This window comes from Ranitomeya variabilis, chromosome 3 (genome assembly GCF_051348905.1).
Source record: "Ranitomeya variabilis isolate aRanVar5 chromosome 3, aRanVar5.hap1, whole genome shotgun sequence".
NCBI classification, from domain to species: Eukaryota; Metazoa; Chordata; class Amphibia; order Anura; family Dendrobatidae; genus Ranitomeya; species Ranitomeya variabilis.
This window is the reverse complement of record NC_135234.1, coordinates 175,832,166-175,849,927: the sequence shown is the minus strand read 5'-3', so window position 1 is coordinate 175,849,927 and position 17,762 is coordinate 175,832,166. Positions and strand designations below refer to the sequence as shown.

General features: G+C 42.2%; 1 protein-coding gene across 2 annotated transcripts in view; it reads left to right on the top strand.

Moving 5' to 3' along the window:
- The window catches only part of KCND3 (potassium voltage-gated channel subfamily D member 3), a 702,096-nt gene that overhangs the window by 91,295 nt on the left and 593,039 nt on the right, over positions 1-17,762 (top strand). For both annotated transcript variants that reach the window (XM_077294902.1, XM_077294901.1), the window contains exon 2: positions 14,412-15,583. In XM_077294902.1, coding sequence (XP_077151017.1) covers positions 14,478-15,583 — 1,106 coding nt within the window. In that variant the 5' untranslated portion in view covers positions 14,412-14,477. The remainder of the gene's footprint in view (positions 1-14,411; positions 15,584-17,762) is intronic.

Genomic DNA, 17,762 nt, shown 5'->3' with positions numbered 1-17,762 from the left:
TGCAAATATCTCTCCGGTGGGAGTCAATATATGGAGAGTAGATGAGAATATCATCCAGATAGACTACGACCGAGGTGGAGAGCATATCCCGGAAGATGTCGTTCACAAAGTCTTGGAAAATGGCTGGGGCATTACAGAGCCCAAAGGGCATCACCAGATATTCATAGTGCCCATCCCTGGTGTTAAAAGCAGTCTTCCATTCATTCCCTTCACGGATGCGAATCAGGTTGTAAGCACCCTGCAGATCTAATTTTGTAAATACCCTTGCTCCCCGAAGCCTATCAAAGAGCTCAGATATCATGGGCAAAGCATACATATTCTTAACGGAGATGGCATTAAGACCCCTGTAATCTATGCATGGACGTAGTTCCCCGTTCTTCTTCTGCACGAAGAAGAACCCAGCCCCTGCAGGTGACACTGACTTCCTAATGAATCCTCTTGCCAGATTTTCCTGGATGTACTGTGACATTGCCTCCATCTCTGGGAGAGATAACGGATAGACTCGACCCCGGGGAGGCTCAGCATCAGGCAAGAGGTCAATAGGACAGTCATAGGGGCGGTGAGGTGGAAGGGTCTCCGCAGCTCTTTTGGAGAACACATCTGCATAGGGCCAATATTGCTTGGGGATAGATGATAGATCTGCGGGTACCTCAGTAGTAGCAACCTGAACACATTCCCTCTGACATCTACCCCCACAAGATTCACCCCATCCCAAAATTCTGCCTGTAGACCAATCAAAATGAGGAGAATGGTACTGTAGCCAAGGCATCCCTATCAGGACCTCATCAATTCCCTCAGGAATGACGAGCAGAGATATAATCTCATGATGAGATGGCGACATGGACAGAGTGAAAGGGATGGTCTGGTGTGTTATCTGTGAGGGCAGTGTCGACCCATTTACCACTCGTACAGTCACTGGTTGAGCTAACATTACCAGGGGAATTGCGTGACGTTGGAAGGCAGATGACATAAAATTGCCCTCCGCCCCAGAATCCACGCCGAGCTCTACCGAGTGGGAAAATGGGCCTATAGTAATTGTCCCCTTAAAGGACAATTTGGAGGCAAACGTCGCCGTGTCTAGTGTACCTCCACCTACTACCACTAGACGCTGACGTTTCCTCGACCGCTGGGGACCTCTGGTGGCAAGATGTCCTGACTGCTGGCAAACATAACAAACCTGGAGTGCACGAGTGCTCCGGGACTTAGATCCTGCTCGTGACACTTCCATGGCTTCATGTGACTCAGAGGCTTGGACTGGAGATTCCAAACATTTGGCAAAGGTGGGAGCCATCCTAAACCTCTGCCTACACTGGGCTCGCTCTTACCTCTGCTCGTGAAAACGGAGGTCAATACGAGTGGACACTGCTATTAACTCCTCCAGTGTGGCGGGAATCTCCCTAGTGGCCAGAGCGTCCTTCACGTAGTCAGCCAGCCCCCTCCAAATTATCGGAATAATAGGGCTTTATCTGACCACTCCAGCTCAGATGCTAGGGTGCAAAAGTGGACGACAAAATGGCTGACCAAGGACGAGCCCTGAGTCAATGCCAACAGTTGGAGCGCCGTATCATGGGTGACACGAGGTCCTAAAAAGACCTGTTACAGAGTGCTCAGGAACAACAAAGCACTCTGCACCACATGATCGCCACGCTCCCACAGCGGCGTAGCCCACTCCAACGCCCTGTCCGACAGGAGAGACACAATAAATCCCACTTCAGCCCGCTCTGTGGGGAAACGTGCGGCCAGAAGCTCGAGATGTATAGAGCACTGACTCACGAAACCCTTACAAGACTTACTATCACCAGAAAATATTTCTGGCAGCGGGAGGCGAGATAGAGTCGGAACAGGGGTGGCAGTGGACAAGGTTGCTGCAGCCACGCTAGCAGCCTGAACAGCAACTGCGGTTACATCCACAGCTGAGGTTGTGTGCTCGAGAGCCGCCAACCTACCCTCCAGCTGCTGGATGTACAGCAAGGATTGCTGTTTGTCCATCATTACTAGCCAGACCCTGGCGTTAGTGTAATATTAGGGCTAGCGGAACGCACCAAATTATATGAGAGATGGTAAAAAGTGCGTTCGCAGCCCGGGGTCCACCGTGTAGAGATGGAACCTGCTGCTGAGTAATGACGGTCTATATGGTGGTACAATGTGGATACACACATGGGTTAACTTCACCCTGTGTGAAGGAAGCAAACCCTGTTGCGTCACAGGGCCCCGTACCGCACCAAGAGCACAACCAAGGAGTCTCAGGACTCTATCCCAAGACACAGGATTAGAGTACGTTCAGACCACTTGCGCTCGACACAGCAACTGGGGTGTCAAAGTAACAAAAAATATAACTTAAAGCACAAGAGTGCGTGCTGTGCCACTTTTGCGGACGCCACTAACCACCCAGACTTGGGATAGGAAAACGCTCTATAAGCGCACGGCACCACACTGGCTGTTACAGCAATAGACGCGGTATCGTGTGTCTTTATGTTGACAGCTTAGTCGGGCGCTAGACAGCAAGCATCCACCTTTTGCGAACAGTCATACACAAGGGAGGGGATTTTAAAGAACGACTTGCACTCATCAACACACACACGATTCCAAATGTACACTAGCACATGGCCGTGCGGCCATGCAAACCTTTTATAGCTGGAGCAAGAACAGGACTTTCCTAGAAGGACCAATGGGAGTCAGCCACAGAAGAACACCTTCAGGACCTTCCTAAAGGACCAATGGGATTCACTGCAGTATCTAAGCATGTGACCCTTGATCTCCAACGAGAGATCTTGCCCTGGGGCATGCTCAGAAAGGAAAGAGCAGGATTTAGCCCCAAACACATCTGCTCGCCGCTGCCCAGTACTGGCTACAATGGCAGAAGCTGGAAAGGCAGCAGTAACCAGTTGTCCAGTATCAGCCTGAGCTAGATGCTGGGACCGATGTCTCCACTGAGCAGGCTCCACTGCAGCTGGAGAAGAATGGGAGACTGCAGCGGAGATGGTTCGAGACTCCGCCTGTGCAGAGGTGGGATCTCAACACCTAACACTACCTGGTTTGAAAACAATAGTATCACTGTGCTTGATTGGCCAGCAAACTCACCTGACCTTAACCTCATAGCGAATCTATGGAGTATTGTCAAGAGGAAGATGAAAGACACCAGACCCAATAATGCAGACGAGCTGAAAGCTGCTATCAAAGCAACCTGGGCTTCCATAACACCTCAGCAGTTCCACTGGCTAATCTCCTCCATGCCACTCCTCATTTGATGCAGTAATTGATGCAAAAGGAGCCTCTACCAAGTATTGAGGGCATTTACTGAACATACATTTCAGTAGGCCAACATTTTGGATTTTAAAATAATGCTTCAAGCTGGTGTTCTAAAGTATTCTAATTTACTGAGATAATAACTTTTCGGTTTTCATTGGCTGTTAACAATAATCATCAACATTAACTGAAATAAACACTCTTTTTGTAATGACTATATAACTTATGAGTTTCACTTTTTTGTATTGAAGAACTGAAATAAATTACATTTTGATGATATTCTAATTCTAATTTTGTGAGAAGGTGAGAAGCACCGGTGTGTGTGTGTGTGTGTGTGTGTGTGTGTGTATATATATATATATATATATATATATATATATATATATATATATATATGTATATATATATATATATATATATATATATATACATACATACAACCCCTGGCAAAAAATATGTAAGAGGGTGTTCATTCAGTTGTTTAATTTTTTTAGAAAAAAAAGCAGATCACAATCACAGAAATAGCACAAAACTAATTTCAAATGGCAACTTTCTGGCTTTAAGAAACACTAAAAGAAATCAAGAATAAAAAATGTGGTAGTCAGTAATGGTTACTTTTTTAACCAAGCATAGGGGAAAAATTATGGAGTCACTTAATTCTGAGGAAAAAATTATGAAATCATGAAAAACAAGCAAACAAAAAAACACTCCAAAGTATTTTGTTGCACCATCTCTGGCTTTTATAACAACTTGCAGTCTCTGAGGCATGGACTTAAGTGTCAAACAGTACTCGTCATCAATCTGACTCCAACTTTCTCTGATTGCTGTTGCCAGATCAGCTTTGCAGGTTGGAGCCTTGTCATGGACCATTTTCTTCAACTTCCACCAAAGATTTTCAATTGGATTGAGATCCGGACTATTTGCAGGCCATGACATTGACCTTATGTGTCTTTTTTCAAGGAATGTTTGCGCAATTTTTGCTCTAAGGTAGGATGCATTATCAACTTGAAAAATGATTTCATCATCCCCAAACATCCTTTCCATTGATGGGATAAGAAAAGTGTTCAAAATATCAACATAAACTTGTGCATTTATTGAAGATATAATGACAGCCATCTCCCCAGTGACTTTACCTGATATGCAGTCCCATATCATCAATGACTGTGGAAATTTGCATGTTTTCTTCAGTCAGTCATCTTTATAAATCTCATTAGAACGGCACCAAACAATAGTTCCAGCATCATCACCTTGCCCAATGCAGATTCGCTATTCATCACTGAATATGACTATCATCCAGTCATCCACGGTCCACAATTGCTTCTAGTAAGCCCATTGTACACTTGTTTTTTTTTCTGTTTAGGTGTTAATGATGGCTTTCTTTTAGCTTTTCTGTATGTAAATCCCATTTCCTTTAGGCGGTTTCTTACAGTTCGGTCACAGACGTTGACTCCAGTTTCCTCCCATTCGTTCCTCATTTGTTTTGTAGTGCATGTCCTGTTTTGGAGACATATTACTTTAAGTTTCCGGTCTTGATGCTTTGATGTCTTCCTTGGTCTATCAGTATGTTTGCCTTTAACAACCTTCCCATGTTGTTTGTATTTGGTCCAGATTTTACACACAGCTGACTGTGAACAACCAACATCTTTTGCAACATTGCGTGATGATTTTACCCTCTTTTAAGAGTTTGATAATCCTCTCCTTTGTTTCATTTGACATCTCTCGTGTTGGAGCCATGATTCCTGTCAGTCCACTTGCTGCAACAGCTCTATAAGGTGTGATCACTCATTTTTAGATGCAGACTAATAAGCAAATCTAATTTGATGCAGGTGTTAGTTTAGGTTATGAAAATTTACAGGGTGATTACATAATTTTTTCCTCAGAATTGAGTGACTCCATAATTTTTTCCCTATGCTTGGTTACAAAAATGTTGTGAATTTGGATTCTGGGCTCCCCCGGTGGCCGCTTGTGGAATTGGACTTGTCATCCTCTTTCCTGTTTCACCTGGTTCCATCAGTAGTGGGTGTCGCTATTTAAGCTCATTTCTCTGGTGGTTTCTTGCCGGTCAACAATGTTATCTGATGCCTCTCAGTGCTTGTTCCTGCTTCTGACAACTACTAGATAAGTTGGACTTTTGTCCATGTTTCGTTTTGCCTATTTGTTCCAGTTCACAGCTGAAGTTTTGTTACTGTGTCTGGAAAGCTCTCGTTGATCAGGGATTGCTACTCTGGCGTTATGAGTTAATGCCAGAGTTTAAGGTAATCTCTGGATGGTGTTTTGTTAGTGTTTTTCTGCTGACCATGAAAGTATACTATCTGTCTTCTGCTATCTAGTAAGCGGACCTCAAATTTGCTAAGACTATTTTCCTGCTGCGTTTGTTGTTTCATCTGAACTCACCGTCATTATATGTGGGGGGCTACTGTCTTCTTGGGAATATTTCTCTAGAGGTGAGCCAGGTCTTATATTTCCCTCTGCTAGCTATTTAGGTCTTAGGCCAGAGCTGGGCATCTAGCAATAAATAGGAAATGCTACCTGGCTATTTCTAGTTGCGCGGCAGGCTTAGTTCATGGTCAGTATAGTTCCATCTTCCGAGAGCTTGTCCCTCTATAGGCTTGCTATGATCTCTGCCTGCAGAGATCATGACAGTTTGACCGGCCAATAAAGTGTTAAAGACCCAGGTTGAGAAAGGAGAGTTATAAGAAGTCTGCTGGAATTTTTTTTTTTTTTTTTTCCTCCAGTTTGCCTTGCTGCAGTCTTTTTTCTCTCTCTCCTCCTAATCTCCGTATTGCTCTGTGGGCACCTGACAATAATGGATCTTCAGAGTGTAACTGCGGGTTTGAATAATCTCATCACGAAAGTACAAAATTTACAAGATTTTGTGGTACATGCTCCAGTATCTGAGCCGAGAATTCCTTTGCCGGAGTTCTTCACAGGGAATAGAGCTAGCTTCCAGAATTTCCGAAATAATTGTAAGCTTTATTTGTCCCTGAAGTCTCGTTCAGCTGGAGACCCTGCTCAGCAGGTTAGGATTGTGATTTCCTTGCTCAGGGGTGACCCTCAAGATTGGGCCTTCTCATTGCCAGCAGGGGATCCTGCGTTGCGCGATGTGGATGCGTTTTTTCTGGCCTTGGGCTTGCTTTATGAGGAACCTCATTTGGAACTTCAGGCAGAAAAAACTTTGATGGCACTATCTCAGGGGCAAGACGAAGCTGAGGTTTACTGCCAAAAATTCCGTAAATGGTCTGTGCTTACTCAGTGGAATGAGTGCGCCTTGGCGGCAACTTTCAGAGAAGGTCTCTCTGATGCCGTTAAGGATGTTATGGTGGGGTTCCCTGTGCCTGCAGGTCTGAATGAGTCCATGACAATGGCTATTCAGATTGATAGGCGTCTGCGGGAGCGCAAACCGGTGCACCATCTGGCGGTGTCTATGGAAAAGACGCCAGAAAGTATGCAGTGTGATAGAATTCTGTCCAGGAGCGAGCGACAGAATTTTAGACGGAAGAATGGATTGTGCTTCTATTGTGGGGATTCTACTCATGTTATATCAGCATGCTCTAGGCGTACAAAGAAGCTTGATAAGTCTGTTTCCATTGGCACCATTCAGTCTAAGTTTATTTTGTCTGTAACCCTGATTTGCTCTTTGTCATCCATTGCCACGGACGCCTATGTTGACTCTGGCGCCGCTCTGAGTCTTATGGATTGGTCCTTTGCCAATCGTTGTGGTTTTGATTTAGAGCCTTTGGAGACTCTTATTCCTCTGAAGGGGATTGACTCCACCCCATTGGCTAATAATAAACCACAATACTGGACACAAGTAACCATGCGTATCAATCCGGATCACCAGGAGATTATTCGTTTCCTGGTGCTGTATAATTTACATGACGATTTGGTACTGGGATTGCCATGGTTGCAGTCTCACAATCCAGTCTTGGACTGGAGAGCAATGTCTGTCTTGAGCTGGGGATGTAAGGGTATTCATGGGGACTTACCTTTGGTTTCTATTTCGTCGTCCATTCCCTCTGAAGTCCCTGAGTTCCTCTCTGATTATCAAGACGTCTTTGACGAACCCAAGCTTGGGTCGTTACCTCCGCACCGTGAGTGCGATTGTGCCATAGATTTGATACCGGGTTGCAAATATCCAAAGGGTCGTTTGTTTAATCTGTCTGTGCCGGAACATGCTGCTATGCGGGAATATATAAAGGAGTCTTTGGAAAAGGGACATATTCGTCCATCTTCTTCTCCCTTGGGAGCTGGGTTTTTCTTTGTCTCAAAAAAGGACGGCTCTTTGAGACCATGTATTGATTATCGGCTTCTGAATAAGATCACTGTTAAGTACCAATACCCATTGCCATTGCTTACTGATTTGTTTGCTCGTATAGAGGGTGCTAAGTGGTTCTCTAAAATTGATCTTCGTGGGGCGTATAATTTGGTGCGGATCAGGCAGGGGGATGAGTGGAAGACCGCATTTAATACGCCCGAGGGCCACTTTGAGTATTTGGTCATGCCTTTTGGTCTTTCTAATGCCCCTTCAGTTTTCCAGTCTTTTATGCATGATATTTTCCGCGATTTTCTGGATAAATTTATGATAATATATCTGGATGATATTCTGATTTTTTCTGATGACTGGGACTCTCATGTCCAGCAGGTCAGGAGAGTTTTTCAGGTTCTGCGGTCTAATTCTTTATGTGTGAAGGGGTCTAAGTGCGTTTTTGGGGTCCAGAAAATTTCCTTTTTGGGGTATATTTTTTCTCCCTCTTCCATTGAGATGGATCCCGTCAAGGTGCAAGCTATTTGTGACTGGACTCAGCCCTCCTCTCTTAAGGGTCTTCAGAGATTTTTGGGCTTTGCCAACTTTTACCGCCGATTTATTGCTGGTTTTTCGGATGTCGTTAAACCACTGACTGATTTGACCAGACATGGCGCTGATGTTGCTAATTGGTCCCCTCATGCTGTAGAGGCCTTTCAGGAGCTTAAGCACCGTTTTGCCTCTGCCCCTGTGTTACGTCAGCCTGATGTGAATCTGCCTTTTCAGGTTGAGGTTGACGCTTCGGAGATCGGAGCTGGGGCAGTGTTGTCGCAGAAAGGTTCCGACTGCTCCGTCATTAGGCCTTGTGCTTTCTTTTCTCGCAAATTTTCGCCCGCAGAGCGGAATTATGATGTTGGGAATAGGGAGCTTTTGGCCATGAAGTGGGCGTTTGAGGAGTGGCGCCATTGGCTAGAGGGGGCTAAGCATCAGGTGGTGGTATTGACTGACCACAAAAATTTGATTTATCTTGAGACTGCCAGGCGCCTGAATCCTAGACAGGCGCGCTGGTCTTTATTTTTTTCTCGCTTTAATTTTGTGGTGTCATACCTACCGGGTTCTAAGAATGTTAAGGCAGATGCCCTTTCTAGGAGTTTTGACCCGGACTCTCCTGGTAATGCTGAACCCACAGGTATCCTTAGGGAGGGAGTAATTTTGTCGGCCGTTTCTCCTGATCTGCGGCGGTCCTTGCAAGAGTTTCAGGCGGATAGACCGGATCGTTGTCCGCCTGATAGACTGTTTGTTCCGGATGATTGGACCAGTAGAGTCATCTCTGAGGTACATTCTTCTGCATTGGCAGGTCATCCCGGAATTTTTGGTACCAGGGATTTGGTGGCAAGATCCTTCTGGTGGCCTTCCCTGTCACGAGATGTGCGAGTCTTTGTGCAGTCATGTGACATTTGTGCTCGGGCCAAGTCTTGTAGTTCTCGGGCTAGCGGACTGCTGTTGCCCTTGCCTATTCCTAAGAGGCCTTGGACACACATCTCGATGGATTTTATTTCAGATCTGCCTGTTTCCCAGAAGATGTCTGTCATCTGGGTGGTCTGTGACCGTTTCTCTAAAATGGTCCATTTGGTTCCTCTGCCCAAGTTGCCTTCTTCTTCTGAGTTGGTTCCTCTGTTTTTTCAGAATGTTGTCCGATTGCACGGTATTCCTGAGAATATTGTTTCTGACAGAGGTACCCAATTTGTGTCTAGATTTTGGCGGGCATTCTGTGCTAGGATGGGCATAGATTTGTCTTTTTCATCTGCTTTTCACCCTCAGACTAATGGCCAGACCGAGCGGACTAATCAGACCCTGGAGACATATCTGAGGTGTTTTGTCTCTGCTGACCAGGATGATTGGGTTGCTTTTTTGCCATTGGCAGAGTTCGCCCTCAATAATCGGGCCAGCTCTTCCACCTTGGTGTCCCCGTTTTTCTGTAATTCGGGGTTTCACCCTCGATTTTCCTCCGGTCAGGTGGAATCCTCGGATTGTCCTGGAGTGGATGCGGTGGTGGAGAGATTGCATCACATCTGGGGGCAGGTTATGGACAATTTGAAGTTGTCCCAGGAGAAGACTCAGCGTTTTGCCAACCGTCATCGTCGTGTTGGTTCTCGGCTTTGTGTTGGAGATTTGGTGTGGTTGTCTTCTCGTTTTGTCCCTATGAGGGTCTCTTCTCCTAAGTTTAAACCTCGGTTCATCGGCCCTTATAGAATATTGGAGATTCTTAATCCTGTTTCTTTCCGTTTGGACCTCCCTGCGTCCTTTTCCATTCATAACGTTTTTCATCGGTCGTTATTGCGCAGGTATGAGGTACCTGTTGTACCTTCAGTTGAGCCTCCTGCTCCGGTGTTGGTTGAGGGTGAGTTGGAGTACGTTGTGGAGAAAATTTTGGACTCTCGTGTTTCCAGACGGAGACTCCAGTATCTGGTCAACTGGAAGGGTTACGGCCAGGAGGATAATTCTTGGGTCAATGCATCTGATGTTCATGCTTCTGATCTTGTTCGTGCCTTCCATAGGGCTCATCCTGGTCGCCCTGGTGGATCTGGTGAGGGTTCGGTGCCCCCTCCTTGAGGGGGGGGTACTGTTGTGAATTTGGATTCTGGGCTCCCCCGGTGGCCGCTTGTGGAATTGGACTTGTCATCCTCTTTCCTGTTTCACCTGGTTCCATCAGTAGTGGGTGTCGCTATTTAAGCTCATTTCTCTGGTGGTTTCTTGCCGGTCAACAATGTTATCTGATGCCTCTCAGTGCTTGTTCCTGCTTCTGACAACTACTAGATAAGTTGGACTTTTGTCCATGTTTCGTTTTGCCTATTTGTTCCAGTTCACAGCTGAAGTTTTGTTACTGTGTCTGGAAAGCTCTCGTTGATCAGGGATTGCTACTCTGGCGTTATGAGTTAATGCCAGAGTTTAAGGTAATCTCTGGATGGTGTTTTGTTAGTGTTTTTCTGCTGACCATGAAAGTATACTATCTGTCTTCTGCTATCTAGTAAGCGGACCTCAAATTTGCTAAGACTATTTTCCTGCTGCGTTTGTTGTTTCATCTGAACTCACCGTCATTATATGTGGGGGGCTACTGTCTTCTTGGGAATATTTCTCTAGAGGTGAGCCAGGTCTTATATTTCCCTCTGCTAGCTATTTAGGTCTTAGGCCAGAGCTGGGCATCTAGCAATAAATAGGAAATGCTACCTGGCTATTTCTAGTTGCGCGGCAGGCTTAGTTCATGGTCAGTATAGTTCCATCTTCCGAGAGCTTGTCCCTCTATAGGCTTGCTATGATCTCTGCCTGCAGAGATCATGACACAAAAAGTAACCATCATTGACTACCACATTTTTTGTTCTTGATTTCTTCTAGTGTTTCGTAAAGCCAGAAAGTTGCCATTTAAAATGACTTTAGTTTTGTGCTATGTCTGTGATCTGCTTTTTTTCTGCAAAGTTAAACAACTGAATGAACATCCCATCCTCCAAGGCTGGTGATTAAATATTTTTTGCCAGGGGTTGTATATATATATATATATATATATATATATATATATATATATATATATATATATATATATATATATATATATATATTTATATATATATATATATATATATATACTGTATATATATACATATATGCAATATACTGTATATATACAGTATATATACTGTATATATACATATATACTATATATATGTATACTATGTATATATTTATATATATGTGTATGTGTGTATCTACTGTATACATTGTTCTTGATTTCTTCTAGTGTTTCGTAAAGCCAGAAAGTTGCCATTTGAAATGACTTTAGTTTTATGCCATGTCTGTGATCTGCTTTCTTTCTACAAAGTTAAACAACTGAATGAACATCATCCAAGGCTGGTGATTAAATATTTTTTGCCAGGGGTCGTATATATATATATATATATATATATATATATATATATATATATATATATATATATATATATATATATATATATATACATACTGTATATATATATACTGTACATATATGCAATATACTGTATATATACAGTATATATACTGTATATATATATATATACATATATACTATATATGTATACTATGTATATATTTATATATATGTGTATGTGTGTATCTACTGTATACATATACAATTGAAATTAGAAGCTTACATACACTATATATGAAGGCACATATGAATGTAACATTCAATATCTGACATGAAATCAGAACAAATCTTTCCAGTTTTAGGGCAATTAGGATTACCATAATTATTAATATTTGCAAATGCCAGAGTAATGAGAGAGAAAGAATGTTTTAAGGCATTTTATTACTTACTGTAAAGTCAAAAGTTTACATACACTATGATTACTATGCCTTTAAACAATTCTGGACTGCCCATTTGATGATGTCATATGTTTGGAAGGTTCTGAAGATGATGGCGGACGTTGGTAAGATTGCGTCAATATACTGTATCAACATAGGCTGAAAGGCCACTCTGCTAGGTAGAAGCCATTATTTCAAAAGAAACATAAAAAAGCCAGATTAATGTTTGAAAATGTACACAGGAAAACAGACCTTTATTTTTGGAGACATGTCCTGTGGTCTGTTGAAATTAAAATAGAACTTTTTGGGCATAATGACCATCATTACATTTGGAGGAAAAAGGGTGAAGTTTGGAAGCCTAAGAACACGATCCCAACTGTGAAACACGGGGGTGGCAGCATCATGGTGTGGGGTTGTTTTGCTTCAGGAGGGTCTGGTGCACTTTACAAAAATTAGATGGCATCATGAGATCATTATGTGGTAATACTGAAGCAACATCTCAAGATCAGCCAGGAAGTTAAAGTTTGGGCAGATCGGGGTGTTCCAAATGGACAATGACCAGAAGCATACTGCCAAAATGGTAACAAAGTGGCTTAAGGATAGCAAAGTCAATGTCATGGAGCGGCCATCACAAAGCCCTGATCTCAATCCTACTGAAAATGTATGGGAAAGCTGAAAAGGCAGGTGTGAGCAAGGCGACCTACAAACCTGGACAAGTTCCATCAGTTTTGTCAGGAGGAATGGGTTCAAATTCCAGCCATCTATTGTGAGAAGCTTGTGGAAGGATATCCCAAACGTTTGACCCAAGTCATTCAGTTTAAGAGCAATGGTACCAAATACTGATGAAATGTATGTACATTTTTGACTTTGCAGTAAGTAATTAAAATGCCTTAAAACATTCTCTCTCTCATTATTTTGGCTTTTGGCTAATATTAATAATTATGGCAATCCTAAGTGACCTAAAACGGGAAAGGTTTATTCTGATTTCATGTCAGATATTGAGAAAAACATGCATGTGTCTTTTTATATAATGTATGGAAACTTCTAGTTTCAAATGTATATATATATATATATATATATATATATATATATATATATATATATATATATATATGTATATATATATATATATATATATATATATATGTATATATATATACTCTGCATCACATATGTGTAAAGGTATGAATGGAGCTGACTTTGGGTGTTTTTTTTTTTTTTTGTGTTGTCTGATTGTGCTGAGGAAACTTGAGGCACACGTTTCATATACACATCTTGATTTTGGTTCTTTAATGCTCCTTAATGTTAAGTCTTCCTCTGTCTTACCAGTATCAACAAACAACATGTGTATTAATGCTGTAAAGAAATATATATAATGCATTATTAATCACATCCTTCTATCGAATATGTGTGGTTTACCACAGTTTATGCACTAATGTACAATCGATGACAAGTATGTAAAAACAGTAAGATTCAACAGCTACATCGGAAAAAAAATCCTTACTCATTGCCATTGCCAAATTTTAAGTATATGCCTGGTGTTATTCTTTAGCGAGTATGTTACATTTTAAATTTCATAATCTTAAAGGCAATCTGTTTAAAGAGATAATAAAGGCTTCTTGAGGACTTGAGGATCAGACATAGTGATTAGTGATAGCATTTTGAAGGACAAAAACCCTCAGACAGATTTCTGTTGTGTGCTCCTTAACAATAGTGGTATTAATGTTGTATTGTAATGTCCATAGTGTATCTGCAAAAAGAGTACCCAAACTTTGATTAATTAAATTATTTTCCAGGCATTGCAAACTGAAGAACCTTTGTTATATATGTCATTATTTTATTTTAGGTCCTTATTTTCCAAGCCGTGTACTTCAGTGATGATTCAGTGCCCAGTTCATGTTCCTTTACAAGCTCCTTTCAATTGCTGCTTGGCAAGATCTGTACACTAAATTCAAATAGACTGCTCATGGGAATTTCTCTTTCTTATCCTTTCTGCATCCCACTCCTTTACTCAGGTGGTGGATATCAAGAACTTTGATTGTTTGAATGTAGTATACAGATCTTGTTAAGCAGCAGCTGAAAGTAAATTATAAAGGAGAATGAACTAAGCATTGAAACAGTGCTGCAGAATAGTATTTGGAAGGGAAGGAGGCAAACTGAGGAAATGAGGTAAAGTACAAAAATCAAAACTTTGCAATATTTGGAGAGTAATGAAATAGAAAGTTGGTTACTCTTTAGACACTTGTGTAACGTTTGTGTTCACAATATACAGTATTTCAATATCTTATAGAAATTTGAATCAGAATATTTATATAGAAGAAATGTTTGATTTCAGTGATTCTTGGAAAATAATAGAATAAATCAATATTTTGTTGGTCAGCTTGAAAACTATTCCTGTGCATACAATAAGAGCTGGTGACTTTGAAGATTAAACAGGGAATAATGATTACCTAGTTATGAGTCTGTACTGCAAGTGTTTTCAACTCCCTTGGTAGACAAATTTGCAGAATTTGAATGCATGTTTTGAAATTTCCATATGATTCTTATTGAAGGTGACATTGACATTGTTTATTTTCTTCTGCAGATGGTCTTGATTTGAAATCAAGCTGATCCTACAATTCTTGAGCAGCCCATCGGACCTGGCTCCGTCATGGCTTCCGGGGTTGCAGCATGGCTGCCCTTTGCAAGGGCTGCTGCCATTGGGTGGATGCCAGTGGCCAACTGTCCCATGCCATTGGCTCCAACAGACAAAAACAAAAAACAAGATGAGCTTATAATACTCAATGTTAGTGGGAGGCGGTTCCAAACCTGGAGAACTACTCTGGAAAGGTATCCAGACACACTACTTGGAAGCACAGAGAAAGATTTCTTCTTTAACGAGGAGACCAAGGAATATTTTTTTGACCGTGACCCTGAGGTATTCAGGAGTATTCTAAACTTTTACAGAACTGGCAAGCTGCACTATCCTAGGTATGAATGCATCTCTGCCTATGATGAAGAACTTGCTTTCTATGGCATATTACCTGAAATAATTGGTGACTGCTGCTATGAAGAATATAAAGACAGAAAAAGAGAAAATGCAGAAAGACTGATGGATGACAATGAATTTGAGAACAATCAAGAAGCCATGCCCTCCCTTAATTTACGCCAGACTATGTGGCGAGCCTTTGAAAATCCCCACACCAGCACATTAGCCTTAGTCTTCTACTATGTGACCGGCTTCTTTATTGCAGTGTCCGTCATCACCAATGTGGTCGAGACTGTTCCCTGTGGCACTGTGCCTGGAAATAAGGATCTTCCATGTGGTGAAAGATATCATGTAGCCTTCTTTTGCCTGGATACTGCATGTGTCATGATTTTCACAGTTGAGTACCTCTTGAGACTTTTTGCAGCCCCAAGTCGATACAGGTTTATGAGAAGTGTCATGAGCATCATCGATGTGGTAGCCATTATGCCATACTACATTGGCTTAGTCATGACCAACAATGAGGATGTGAGTGGAGCTTTTGTCACCCTAAGGGTTTTCCGGGTCTTCAGAATTTTCAAGTTCTCTCGCCACTCCCAGGGATTACGGATCCTTGGGTATACCCTGAAGAGCTGTGCCTCCGAACTGGGATTCCTCCTTTTCTCACTGACAATGGCAATCATTATCTTTGCCACTGTGATGTTTTATGCGGAAAAAGGGTCATCATCCAGCAAGTTCACTAGCATCCCTGCTTCGTTTTGGTATACCATTGTTACCATGACAACCCTAGGGTAAGTTGTTCCACTTATTATATTATTTTCAATGCGGAATAGAAGCCTCGCTATAGCCTTGGAACCCTTCATCTATTTCCTTCAGGTAGATTACCATTCTTGTACAATGACATTTAATGATGCTCCCTCGGGATTTCAAAATGCATTTTCCTTTTCACTAAGCTGCTTACACAGACACACAAAATCAATTAGAGGAGATAGGGCTGAAGTAAAACAACAGATTATAATTATGCTTATTCTTTGTGTGCATTTTGCATCTACCTGCTTTCTTGATTAGCTAGCTGTTGATGAGATGAAGGTGACTTTTTATATTACGTCTTGGGAGTCGGGGAGGTCTGTGTATACATTAAACACTATGTCATTAACTTGAATGAGAGGAACAACTGGCGTGATGAAGATTATCCCATTAACCTTATATGCACAGACATTAAAATGTAACAGGAAAAATGCAGCTTTGCCGTCTGTCCCTGTGATTGGTGCTGTTGGTAGCCATGAATAATCCTTTTATATGCAGGAAACTCTTGATTTCTTCCTACCATTTCTGGCCTCCTCTCGCATACTCTATTGAATCTGAGTAGTGTCATTTGTACACATGAGTGGCACAAGGATATCTGATCCTACTTTCAAGACTCAGGTTCAGTTTACTTTCAAATATATTTGTAATAAAGAAAATAAACAAATGAAGGTTGTGGATCATATATACAGTATGCTGTTTTTAATGATAGGAGCATAACAAACCAAAATGCTTCTACTGTCTGTGTTCATCATGGCGTTTTTAATCCTATATGAAATTCTGTAAATCATCTGCATCTAAATTACAAATGTGCCTTTTCTCGTTCTCCTCTGCTTGACATATGCCAGGATGAGTGGCATAAGGTCACCAGCTGCGAAAATGTATTTCAAAGTACTCTGTCAGGAGATAATGATGCTACAAGTGTCTGAGGTCACCTATTGCATGTAATCAGCATTGCAGTTCATCAAGAATTTTGTTACTATGTGATCACTGATGTTTTTAAGTTGTGTTGTGTGAAAAGTGGAATTGTTAATGCTATTAACTAGCAGATATGGGGTTAATTTGCAGGATAATAGTATTCTGAAGCTGCCCAACACCAGCACTGAGAGCCCTGCTGCCGGGGGGAAATGAACTCTATTCTATCTGGCAGCATCGGTGTGGTGCTAGTCACGACTCACAGACAAGCCGCAAGGCTGGTTAGTTAAGAGGTCTGAGGTCCAAAGCCACGAGGGTACGTCAAAGACAGAGGGGTGAGACAAAGGTGTAGTCAGGTCACAGTCCGGGATCAGAATTCCAAGAAAGTAGCAGATAATGACAAAAGGGCTAGGCTAACACAAGGTCAAAGGAAATCCAAGGTCAAGAAACAAAGAACAGAATATAAGACTGGGAGCACAGACACATCTCTTGAGCAATGCTATAATTGGCAGTAATCTAATGCAGAGAGCTGGCTAAATACCCAAGTAATTACTCTGAACAGGAGACACAAGAATGAAGCTCCAGCACGCACTGGCCCTGATTGGATGGCTAAACTGTCACTCAAGATACTGAGAGCTCAGAATGCCCCAGTATCCGATTGGATGGCTGAGCTGTCCATCACCACACCGACACCTCAGCACATGCCTGACCTAGATTGAATGGCAGAACTGTCATTCACTGCATCCAGACACACTGGAATGAAATGGAATAGGTGGAATTGTGAAAATCTGGCTTCCAGTCATAGGGGTGGTCCGGCGCATCTTCAGTCACCGCTTAGTGAATAGTGAGTGGTGGCTGTAACTACACCTTGGTACTGACTGACAAATGTCTCAGCATTAGACCCAGCTGTCAGTCAGTGTCAGAGTGTGGTTTTAGCCATTGCTCACTATGCATTATATGTATGTGTTTGTAGTGGGGAGAGAGGAATACACTGCAATCGGGCACCTCTGACAGTGGCATTATCTCTTGTACAACAAAACAGTCCTATTGATTCAGCATGCCTGATTCTTCTCTACCTTGACATCTGCCATTGGAGGAAAAACATAGAAAAACATTATGACAGATTCTCTTTTAAGTACTGCCAGGAAACTGCCTAGTTAGTCTGTAGAGTGAAGTCCACATCACATCATTGGAGACAGTGGTGCATGTCACTGGTGAAGCAACCTCAGAGCTGCTGGACATTCAAACTAC